The sequence below is a fragment of the Hemitrygon akajei genome, chromosome 14, assembly GCF_048418815.1.
Source record: "Hemitrygon akajei chromosome 14, sHemAka1.3, whole genome shotgun sequence".
Lineage (NCBI taxonomy): Eukaryota > Metazoa > Chordata > Chondrichthyes > Myliobatiformes > Dasyatidae > Hemitrygon > Hemitrygon akajei.
Genome location: NC_133137.1, coordinates 89375485 through 89387755, shown reverse-complemented (window position 1 = coordinate 89387755; position 12271 = coordinate 89375485). Strand labels below are relative to the sequence as shown.

Below are 12271 nucleotides of genomic sequence, written 5' to 3'. Positions count from 1 at the left end.
AGAGTACAGCTCCGTAGACGACCGATTTCAGGCCGGTGTTGCCATCCGAAGCATCGCGGGAGATGGAACATTTGAATTTTGCTGTGGCAGATATAGGAAATTGGCTGGCTGGTGGCGTAGTGGCATCAGCGCCGGACTTTGGAGCGAAGGCTCCATGGATGGAGTTCTGTAGTCAAGCGGTTGCCCTCTCTCTGTCTCCACGGTGGGAGAGTGGGGGAGTTGGCTGCTGATTCTCGAGTCGAAGAATCTAGGAATACGAAGTGAAGCGGCAGACTGCAACATTGTCACAGTGACTGTCAGTCTCCCCTTTCGCTGTGAAAACGTTGTGTTTGTGTTCCTTGTTAGTGAGAGAGAGCCTGTGTGTGGCATGTCAAACTGTCGGGTAAACAACTGTTTTTGACTGGAGATGATAGTCTCCCTTTGGGTGTTTTGCTTTTGCTTGGGGGTGGTGGGCACTGAGGATTTTTGCTGAAACAGGTAGGGAGGAAGGGGGTGAGAGAGTCGGCTGTGGGGTCCGAACCTGTTTCTGTCATTCATTCATTTGAGGTTCTTCTGTTTTTCATGGATGTCTGTAAAGCCAAGTATTTCAAGTTGTACATTCTGTGATAATAAATGGAACTAATTGAAAGTCATCCTGATGGAATAGCCTCATTCCATGTCTTAAAGTCCTCTGGTCTTACCTTAACGCACTGTGTAATGATTTGATCTGTTTGCAAGACAAGGTAACGATTATAATTGAAGTAGTGCGCAGTGAGTAATAGGTCGTCATGCTCGAACGCTATCTTCATAGAAGGTGTCCTCAGAACACATAAACATCGAACAATACAGCACATGAACAGGCCTTTCGGCAGGCCAGGTCTGTTTCACCATGATGCAGGTTTAAACTAATGCCATCTACCCGTAGCCTGACACCTCTGGCGCCACGCCAACCCCTGGCAACCCAGCTCTGACCCCAGACTGTCCTCCGGCAAAGTTTCCTCAGCCCCTGGCCAAAATACTCCATCTCCTTGACAACGCTAGGTCTGCGCGGGGACTTCGGGTCGGAGAGCCGTCCCGCTGAAGCCCCACCTTTCGCATATTGATTGGTTTCCGTCGCTGTCAATTCCATCTATGACAATACGGGTTGGCCAGACCAGACCCGCCCCTTAACCACACAACGGTGGCCACGCCCTTCCGCCCCTCCCCTGGCAACAAGGACTTGCGGCGTCATTTCAATGGCGGAAGTTGCCCTTGTCTCTTCCGGTTGCGGCTCGGCGGTACATACCACTATCGTTGCTGGTCTGCCCGTCGCGGTGCCGGTAGGATCAGTCAGGGAAGTCGTTGCTCTCCTATCCTTCCAGTTCTCCAACTCTGGCGTTAAAACGGGTGCGAGCATTCGCTCTATTGAAGGGGTTAATTTACGGAAGCATTGGTGGAGGGCTGTGTTTGACAGGCGTGGCGGGGCAAGCCGGGCGGAGGGGCCTTGGCGGTTGGCGCTGCGGTGTTTACCGGGAGCGGAGCTGGTCGTCGGTCAGCGGTCGGTACCGGGGCGACGAGTGACCGGAGTGCGGGGAGGGGTTCGAGGATCAGTTGCTGCCTGTCGGTCGTTACCTGGAGGAGGATCGGTAGTCGGAGTCGGGGATAATGAGGGAGGGAGTCGGTACCTTGGAGGGGGTGGGGGGGGGGTGGTAGTGGGAGGCCGGGTATCGGAGACCAGTTCGTCGGTCGGCGGTCAGTACCCGTTGGGGAAGGTAATGGGAGGAAGGGTGTTAATATTATGGGGATAGTGAGTGGAGGGGGGAGTGGTTCGGCGCTGGGTGATCAGTAATGGGAGAGGAGTACTTGGGATCGGTACCGAACAGAGTGACCGGTAATGGGGGTGGGGGGAGAAGAGGGTTCGATACTGCCATCGGGAATAGAATAGGGGTTCTGTACTGGGGTGTGGGGAGCATGAATATTGGTCAGCAGTTCTGTCCTGAGGGAGGGAATGAAGAATGGCGAAGGTCCGGTGGTTATTGGGGTAGGCGACGTTGGGGAGGGGGAGGGAGAGAATCCAGTAATCGCGGAGGGGTCGGTAAAGATGGAGAGAGCAGACAGTTCGGCAGGAGGCTGGAATAGGGAGAGGTAACGTTCTGTTACATGGGGAGGGTAGACCTGGGGCCCAGTGAGGAGATCGAGGGGAGAGGCAGGTGACGTTGGGGGGAGCGGGTAATGGAAGGGGTGGAGGGTGGAAGAGAGCCTTATAACGGGGATGGTCCGGTGACTGATTGGGACAATCCTGATACAGGGTGGTGGGTTTTTCAACCGAGATATAGCTGCAATAATGGCCTGAAGGTGTTTTAATGTTGTCATCTGTACTTCCTGCAGACACATTTCTCCCCTCGTCCTGTTACACTGACATTATCACTGTCTTCCATCTATTCGTCCACCCTACTGCAGACCTTTCTCTTCCTCTGCTCCTTTGTATCTCGGTGTTTCTAAGTTAATCTGTGTTACTGTAAAACGGCCTGTCCTTGGTTGTCGTTTATTGTTAACTCCTGGTTTTCAAGGGAAACCCCGCAGTAGTCCATTTGTCAGATCAGCAGAAGCACCCATTACATAGACTGCAGGGGTGTGGGGGGAGAGTATTGCTTGCTGATGCTGGAATGATGGTTGACAGTTGATTGTACTGTAAGTGGCCATTCAGCCCACTGTGTCCTCTCCTTCATGCACTTTGAATGTGGCCTTAGAGTCATAGCACAGAAACAGGCCTTTTCGCCCATCTTGTCTGTATCCAACTATTATTCTGCCTAGCCTCATTGACCAACACGTGGACCACAGCCCTCCATACCCCTCCCACCTTTGTATTTATTTAAATGTTAAAATCAAACCTGCATCCATCACTTCCACTGGCAGCTCGTTCTACACTAACATCACCCTCTGTGATTCAAGTGCTTGTCCAGAGACCATTTAGGTCTTGAGTGACTCTACTCCAAGTACTCTTGGTGGGGGAGAGGAAGGATCCCCTACCCCCTCACCCCTTTAACTTAAATCTGTAACCTCCCTGATTGAGGGAAAAGTTTCTTAGTATCTGCCCGATCTATATTCATAATTTAATATACCTCAGTTATGTTGTTTCACTGTCTCTGCTCCAGGGAAAACAAGCTCAGTCTATCCTCATAACTGAACAGCCCCATCCCAGGCAACATTCTGGTGAATCCCCTTTATACTCTCTCCACTGCTGGCTCATCTAATGGTAGTTAAGATGTGCTAGTTCAGATCTAATATTAGTCTAGGCATTCTAATTTTTTATTACTGATTACATTGTTTGTCATATGTACATCAAAACATACAGTGAAATGCATCATTTGCATCAACGACCAACGAAGTTGAAGTTTTATGCTCGGGGCAGCCCACAAGTGTTGCTACTCTTCTAACAGGAACATAGTGCGCTCACAACTCACTAATCTTAACTGGTACGTCTTAGGAAGGTGGGAGGAAACCCGAGCACCCAGAGGAAACCCTCATGGTTATGGTGAGAGTGTACAGTGGTGGGATTGAATCCTTAAGGGTGGTCACTGGCACTGTAAAGCATTGTGCTAATCAGTACGCTACTGTGGATAGCAGGAAATTGGAGAAGAACCCCCTCCTACTGTCTTAATGCCCCAACTAATGAAGGTCAGCTCATATATGCCCTCATAACCACATTGTTGACCTTCACTACCATTTTAAAAATTGAAGGCTTGTTTGATCGCTGAGCTTGGCAAAATGTTTGCAGACTCTTTGCCTCCAATCAGGAAACCGTCATCAGTGTGCAGCTGAAGGTCTTTGGACTTGTTAATCAAAGTTTCACTATTTGCCACTACTGTCCAGGACCCTTCCATTCAGGTGCATGCTGTATCTCCAAAGTGCATCATCTCCCATTTATCAGGATTAACATCCATTTCCAGCCATTTCTCAGCCCTCAATATCTCTCTCCACAAGGTGCCAGGCAGCTCACCAAATGAAGTGAGAGTGCGTGCAATGGGAATTGACACACTGGCACGGACGCAGGATTGATTAGTGGACAGAATAGGAATAAACAGGTAATGTGCAGGCGAGGGGCATGAGGAACTTGTGGTCGAAAGTCTGTAGCTCGCTGAAAGAGGCCATGTAGGTAGCTAGGACAGGAAAGAGAGCATATGGCATATTTGCATTCATTGGTCGGGTCTGTTAAATATAAAAGTCAGAAGTTATGTTGCAGCCATATAAAGCTTCAGTGAGACTGCTCTTTGAATATTGGGAGCAACTTTGGTTGTCTCATCACAGGAGGAATATGGAGCCTTGTGTGCAAGAGGTTTAGCAGGATGCTGCCTGGATTAGAGGGTATTTATTTATTTAGATATGCAACATGAAACAGCCCCTTCCTACCTAACAAGCAACTCACCTACTTAACACTAGCCAATCTAATAACCAAATGACCAAATAACCTCCTAGCTGGTACGTCTTGGGACTGAGAGGAAACGAGCACATAGAGGAAACTCATGCAGTTCTCAGGGAGAGCGTACAAACTCCTTACAGATGATGCCAGAGTTGAACTCTGGAACACCCTAAGATGTTATAGTGTCATGCAAACTGCTACACTACCATACTGGAAACGTGCTTTAAGAGGAGGTTGAGCAAGCGCGGGTTGTTTTCTCTGGAATGTTGGAGACCTGATAGAAGTTTACAAAATTTGAGAGGCATAGGCAGTCAGGAACTTTTTTTTAAACTAGGGCAGAAATGTGTGGAGCCAGCTTTTGTTTTACACAGTGTGATAGGTTCATGGGGAATATGGTACCTGAAATGGTGGTGGAAGCGGATAGGTTCGTAGTGTTTAAGAGGCTGTTTAGATTAGAGAAAGAAATATTCATAGAACAGAGGCATACTGTTCTATGTTTTAACTAATCATTTTCAGGAGGTTCTGATTATTGGGTACCGATATGGTCATTCTAACTGTTTCTGTTAGCGATATCTGTTGTTTCAATAATTAGATTAAGTGTAACCAAGTTTGAAATTGCAAGAAAGCTTTGAAACACGGGAGCTCCAGGAGGATAAAGACTGGGCAAGGACATGGCAAATAGAATATTTTGTGGAAAACTGAGTTTGCACAAAAATGAAAATCTGAATATTTTTGAAATGGTGTGATTTAGAAATGGTCATGGACTTCGGTAGAATTTTTCGAAACGAGGAAATGAATTTAGAAATCGGAGGTGCAAGGGGACTACAAAGAGTCCTAGAATGGGATTTCCTAAAGGTGAACTTGCAGTTTGAGATGGTATTAAGGAATGCAATTGCAAGATTAGCATTTGTTTCCATATGACTGGAATATAAAAACAAGGATGCAATGAAGAGTCTTTGTAAGGCATTGGTCAGACCACATTTGGAGTATTGTGAGCAGTTTTGGGCCCCTTGTCTAAGAAAGAAGGTGCTGGCATTGAAGAGGCTCCAGAGAAGGTTTACGAGAATGATCACAGGAGTGGAAGTAATAGCATTTGATAGCTCTGATATCAAATACAGGCTTTGATAGCCTGTATTCGCTGGAGTTTAGAAGAATGAAGGAGGGTGGTTTTGGTGGGGGAGATCTCATTGAATCTCACCAAATATTGAAGGGGCTAGGTAGAGTGGATATGGAATAGATGTTTCCAATAGCGGGAGAGTCTAGGACCAGAGGGCCCAGACTCAGAATGGAATAATGTCCCTTTAGAACGGAGATGAGGATCCAACTTTCCCCTCAGCTGGTCTCTCCTATCACCTGCCATTTTGTACTACTAACCCCCCCCCCCCCAACCACCTTGTTTTGGCTTCTACCACTTCCTTTCTAGTCCTCATGAAGGGTCATCAGCTTGAACTGTCAACTGTTAATTCATTTTCATAGATGCTGCCTACTTTGCTGAGTTCTTCCAGCATTGTGTGTGCGTTGCTCTGGGTTCCCACCCAGCATCTGCAAAATCTCTTGTGGTTTTTCTACTATCGTCTTCTCCAGCTTCAGAAGCCTCACCCTAACCTGGACCTGAGAGAGAAAGAAAAATCTTTTCACAATATTTAAACTTTGGAAGTAATAAAAACAAGTTTTGCTCCTTGGGTGACTTGGAAACAGGCCATTGCCATGAAGTGTTAATGTTGTCCTTGTGTTCTAAAGGCATCTTGAGTGGAAAGTCATTACTTATAGTAAATTGTATTTCTATCCAGTGATATAACTGATAGGTAATAACTTAAATATTTCTAACTTCTCAGAATAAATTTATTTTTTGGCGCACAAGTCACTGTAAATTAAATATATTTAATATTCCCTTTAATTCTGCTCTTACAGAATCTGTCTCAGTTATTCCTGAGGTTAATTTAGTGTCTTCCAGTTCGCACTTTATAAGGTAAGAGCTTGATGCTATGTTGGATGGATTGGGAAAATTGTAATTACTCCTTGACTTCAAATTGCATTAGTCTGACATGTGAATCTCTTCAGCTTTCCAGTTCAGTGGGAAAAAGACTTGAATTCTTTTAAGTTTGGAATCTTGGAGGCCATTTGCCTTTGTCTATGCTGGCTCTCACCATGAGCTGTCACCTGTTCTATTTCATCCCCAATCACTACTTCATCAAGACTCCTAATATTCCATTTCTGAAGTAAAATTTGAACTTATTGCCATATGCACAACTATATGTGTACGCAAGCGGAATGAAAAACTTACTTCCAGCAAGTTCACAGATACGTAGCATCATATAGTCAGCACTTAGAAAAAATGCACTTTTTTTAACAAGAAAAAACACAATTAGAACAAAAATGAAATTTGTTTTAGAACAAAGTGCTTGTAGTGCTGCTGTACTAAGGTAGTGATTAGGGTTGTTCTGGTTGGTTTGAGAACTGAATGGTTGATGGGAAGTAGCTGTTATTGAACCTGATGGTGTGGGACATTAGACTACTGTCCTTCCTGTCCAATTGTAACTGCAAGAGGGTGGCATAAGATCATGAGACGTAGCAGAATTAGGCCACTTGGCCCATCAAGAGTGCTCTGCCATGTGATACTGGCTGATTTATTATTCCTCTCAACACTGTTCTTCTTCCTTCTCCCTGTAACCCTTGATGCAATTGCTAATCAAGAACCTGCCAACTTCCGCTTTAAATTTACCCAATGACTTGGTCTCCACAGCTGTCCGTGACAATTAATTCCACAGAGTCACCATCCTCTGGCTGAAGAAATTCCTCCTCATCTCTGTTTTAAATGAACATCTCTCTACTCTGGGCTGTACCCTCGGATCCTATTTCTTTACACTCCGAATTGATAATCTTTAGTTGAACCAATTCTTGATTCTTAAACACTTATCAATTGATTAATTAGCATTTGTGCAAAACAAAGAAATAAAAAACAGTCAGCTTCTTTATCCAATACTTGAATGAAACTTACAGTCCTTGATTATTTCTTTCATGCAGCCCTAAGAATGTTTGCACTGTACCTAGAAATGATTTCTATTTAAATTAGTCCTCAAGAGCATTTTAACAATTTCATAATGTGTCTCTGTGATATTATTCATGTCCATGTACAATAATGATGATCTGTAGTAAATTTGAACATGGTCCCTAGTCAGAACTATCCAACTGTTGTTTATGAAGTGTAATTGTGGTCCCATGACTTTTTACAACAGGTAATGCAGCTGATGTGAGGCAACTTCACTGGAATGTAACACTGAGCATGTGAAGCTCTCTGCCTTTTGGTGAGTCATCCTCCAGATTTAAACAGTACGGTAATTAGACTGGGTAAATAGCCAGCAACAGTGGCATTGACCTGCACAAAACATTTAATTTTTAACCAGTTTCCTTTCATGGAACCATTTAAGTCTTGCACTATTGAAGCTGGTGCTTTTAACCATAAGACTGTATGACATAAAGAGCAGAATTAAGCCATTAGGCCTTTCGAGTCTGCTCCACCATTCTGTCATGGCTTTGGGTTTTTATTATGATCAGAGGACATGAAAAGACAGGCTATGCCAAGAAAATAGGTTACTTGGTAACTATTAAATTTGTCCATGGAACTGCAGTTAAGTGTTGCAGTCACTGAACTTAACATCATTCTGTCCTTTATAAATTTTCAGCTACCTGAATTCTAAGTCCCTCTTTATTCTTAAATCAAACTAAAGCCGTTCTCCCATACAATCTCCATTAGATTGGTTTGTATCCTGCTTTTCACCAGCGGCAGTTACCTGCTCAGTAAATATAATGATTCACCCCATTTGCCACTGACTTTGCAAGGTCACAGCTGCACCTTCTGTCACACCACATTAATATTTGTGGTTGAATTACACTCATATGGCCAATTACCTTACTAGCCCTTGCATCTTTGAAATTTGGGAGGAAACTGGAGCACCAGGAGGAAACCCATGCGTTCACGGGGAGAATGTACAACCTTTTTGCAGATAATTGGAATTGAATCCCTATCATTGGCAGTGTAATAAGGTTATTCCAACCATGGTTTGTTAGTCTTCTTCACGCATTGTGGTGCATTGGGCAGCAACCTTGCCACTTCTTTAGCATTTTGTCTGCTCGACACTCAACTGAGCATGGATGCAAAGCATGTAAGGAGCTGGCCGGATTTGAACCTGGGACCACTCGCCTCAAGGTCCGATCCTGATGCCACTACTCTACTGGCTAGCTACTGTGCTATGATGCCGTCCCATTTTTTTGCAGGCATTTATGTGGAAATAAGGAAATACAATGGAATTTAAAAATACATAATCAAAGACTGACAAACAATATGCAAAAGAAGACAAATTAGTTTGCAAATAAAAAAATATTGAGAACATGAGTTGTAGAGTCTTTGAATGTGAGTCTGAGTTACAGAAACAGCTCAGAGTTGAGGTGAGTGAAGACTGGAGAAGGAGCCTGATGGTTGTAGGGTAATAACTGTTTCTCAATCTGGTGGTGTTAGATCTAAGGCTTCATCTTTGTTCTAAAGGGACGTGCATTACTGTGCAAAAGTTTTATATATATATATATATATAGAGACCGATATCAGATTCAGGTTTATCATCACTCATGTGTGTTATGAAATTTGTTAATTGTTATGGCAGCTATACAGTGCAAAACAAAATTACGGAGCTTGATCTTGGATTAGGCGGTTAACGATTATTGTTATATCTGATAAACCCAGACAGTCCCTCCTTTATACTTAATGCAGTGAGAGGAATCCAATCTGTGCAACTGCACAAGGGGAAATCAATGTTTACTCTCCAACTGATGTGCTAATGTGGATCTCCGTCTTGTCAGCATCCAGCCTAGGAGTTCAACTGGGACTATAATCTACAGCTTCTTCCATGAATGAGAGCTTCCTTGCCTTGCAAATTTCTCTGGTCTTAAAAAGATTCACCACTTTGCCTTATTTTAATTTGTATTGTCTTGTGTTTATTCCTATCACACTGACACTCTTTCTATGCTTTTCGACATAAAATACATTGTTTATTCATCTTAATGTCACATGTGCGAGGGTACATCATTTAGCAGATGTGCAGTAGAGAGTATCCTAACAAGCTGCATCACTACACGGTACAGAAACTGGATGGTGGCGGACATGAAGGCTCTACAACAGGTAGTCAAAACTGCTGGCACCACTATCAAGGGCATATATGCAGAAAGGTGCTGGAAAAGGGTTAGTAACATCGTGAAGGATCCCATCCATTTCTGTTCATAGACTGTTTGTCCTACTCCCATTGGGGAGGAGGTTAAATGGCATTCACATTAGGACCATCAGACTCAAAAACAGTTGCATTCCCCAAGAAGTGAGGCTGATCAATACCTCCATACACTAATCCACCCCTCCACAACCCAAACACCACTATTTTATCATCTCCTGTCAGTTACCTTATGCACAGACACTCCTGTACCTAGCATTCCTTTATGGACATAGAATCAATCTATCTATATAAGCTATCTTGTGTATTTTATTTACATATTTATATATTTTTATTTTGTTGTTTTCATTATTTTACTGTGTTTATCTGTGCTGCTTCAGATACAGTAAGAATTACTTGGTTCTCTTTCTATACTAAAGCTTTGTTTTGCATGCTGTCTATATAGGTGTGTTGATGAGGAAAAGCAACACCAGAATTAAGAATAAAGTGAAAGTTACTCTGTAGTTTTACTCAGTGTGCTGATTGTTTGAACACTTTTTGTTCATATTACACAATTTCATTTTATTTTGGGGAATTTTTTTCCAGGACGTCAGGAGAGCACAAGAAGCCTGTGAACATGGATGAGAAAGACACGTTAATTTTTAGCACTGAAGGCAGAGGTGGTAAAGAAAAGGAAGGTAGTGAGAGGAGACCGATCTCGAGTCGGGAAAAACTGCGAGATGATTTGAAAACCAGCAGGAGGGAAGGAATGAAAACCACAGAGGAGAAAAAGAAGAGGCAAGAAGATGAGAAGCGCAAAAAGGAAGATGAAAAACGCAAGAAGAAAGAAGAAGAAAAGTTAAAAGCGGAGGAAGAACAGAAGAAGAAGGAAGAGGAAGAAAAGAAGAAAGTTGAAGAAGAGGAAAGGAAGAAGCAGGAGGAGGAGGAGAAGAGGCAGCGAGAAGAAGAAGCAACGAAACAGAGGTAGGATTGCTTACCTGACAGTTCAAAGATAGCTACCAATATACTTCATCTTAATTAACTAATTATTTTACTTTATGCTTTTTAGCATTTTTGTTGTGTCTGTGAAGTTTCCTGATAAGACCATAAGATAAACGAGCAGAATTCGGCAATTTGCACTGCTCCGCCATCAGATTATGGCTAATTTACTATCCTTCTCAACTCCATTCTCCTGCCTTCTTCCTGTAACCTTTGATGCCCTTATTAATCAAGAATGTGTCGACTTCCACTTTAAATAAGCTCATTTAATGCATCCTGCTCTGGGTTGCAAGTAATTTGAATTAACATGAGCTCACACACGGTGTGGACACACAAGCACGCACATGCACACACAGTCACACAAAACCCCATAACAATAATTTTAGAAAAATACTTCATTGTTGTGCATTCTCTTGCTTGTCAGTAGTCACATATAGTAATATAGGCAGTATGCCAACCAGTTTATGCATCAAGCTATCACTGTAATGGCCATATAACTGCTTTTGTGATATTAGTTGAAGGTGCAGGAGGGAATTCCCATCTGTTTGAATGGTACCATATGATCGCTCAAGAGTAGATACGGCATTGCTTTAACATCTCAACCAGGCAGGATCACAACAGTGTACCATTCTCGCAGTACTGCACTAGAACATCAATCCATGCTTTCCCATTGCTTATCTCCATTGCAACTTGAATCTGAAGTGTGCTGGCTCAGAGGCAAATTGCAACCAGAGAATCACAGCTGCTGTGATACTTTTTACAAAGCCTGTCTTTTGCAAGATCGACTGACTAATTCCTACATTCTCTTTGTTTCATTCCTACAGTTCCAGTATTGCTTTCCCTCTCTTCGCCACCCTTTGATTTACACTTCCTTCAGACAGATGAGCTGTGATTAGGAAGCCTTCATTTTCTCTGTTCTTCAGTCTCTTTTTCCACATATCATGATAAACTCTTTGCTCTCATCAATCTGTCTCCTTCTCTGAAACTTGTTTGATTTCTTGGCTTTTCCTCGTTTTAGTAAACATTCATCACCATGAAGCTTCAACTTTAAAGATTAAAGATTAGCTTTGTCACAGGTACATTTAAGGATATAGTGAAATGTGTCGGTTGTGTTAATGACCATCACCATCTGAGGGTATGCTGGGGACAAGCCCACAAGTGTCATCAAGCTTCCAGTGTCAACATAGCATGCCCATAACCTGCACGTCTTCAGAATGTGAGGAAACCAAAGCACCCGGAGGAAACTCACATGGTCACGTGACGAACGTACAAACTCTTACAGACAGTGGTGAATCTGCCACTCACCAAACTTGTTCAAATCACATTTGAGCTTCTCTGCATCCTCCTCAGATGTAACCCGCCCCTCTCCCCACCCTGTCCCATCCCCAAGCTTTGTGTCCCCTTCAAACCTGAATATATTGCCTTTAATTCCCGTATAGGGTCCTAGTACTAAACCTTGCAGTGCTCCACTGGTAGCTTTCTATGTCTAGGAAATCCTGCTCTGTTTCCTGACTGTCAGTCAGTTCTATATTCGTACCTTGCACCTAACCAACAGCTTTAATTCTAATCTGTAAAATGGCTCCTTACCTGAGAGTTCAAATACCTCTGATCCACAGGTTTTACTTAATTGAGTTGGCTAGTTGCAGCTTCAAAACAAAATTCTTGTAAAGCCATTGCAGTCGGCCCTCCTTATACGCTG

The 12271-nt window shown here is 43.4% G+C and overlaps 1 protein-coding gene across 8 annotated transcripts in view; it reads left to right on the top strand.

Annotated features, from left to right (window-relative positions):
• Positions 1 to 1214: 1214 nt before the first annotated feature.
• The window catches only part of upf2 (UPF2 regulator of nonsense mediated mRNA decay), a 117119-nt gene continuing 106062 nt past the window's right edge, over positions 1215 to 12271 (top strand). For 5 of the 8 annotated variants that reach the window (XM_073066544.1, XM_073066549.1, XM_073066548.1 and 2 more), the window contains exons 1-4: positions 1215 to 1365; positions 6290 to 6347; positions 7615 to 7683; positions 10180 to 10557. In XM_073066544.1, the coding sequence (XP_072922645.1) occupies positions 10211 to 10557 (347 nt within the window). In that variant the 5' untranslated portion in view covers positions 1215 to 1365; positions 6290 to 6347; positions 7615 to 7683; positions 10180 to 10210. Of the gene's footprint in view, positions 1366 to 1424; positions 1605 to 6289; positions 6348 to 7614; positions 7684 to 10179; positions 10558 to 12271 lie in introns of those variants that run through there. The other 3 variants (XM_073066547.1, XM_073066545.1, XM_073066546.1) reach the window with 3 other exon arrangements.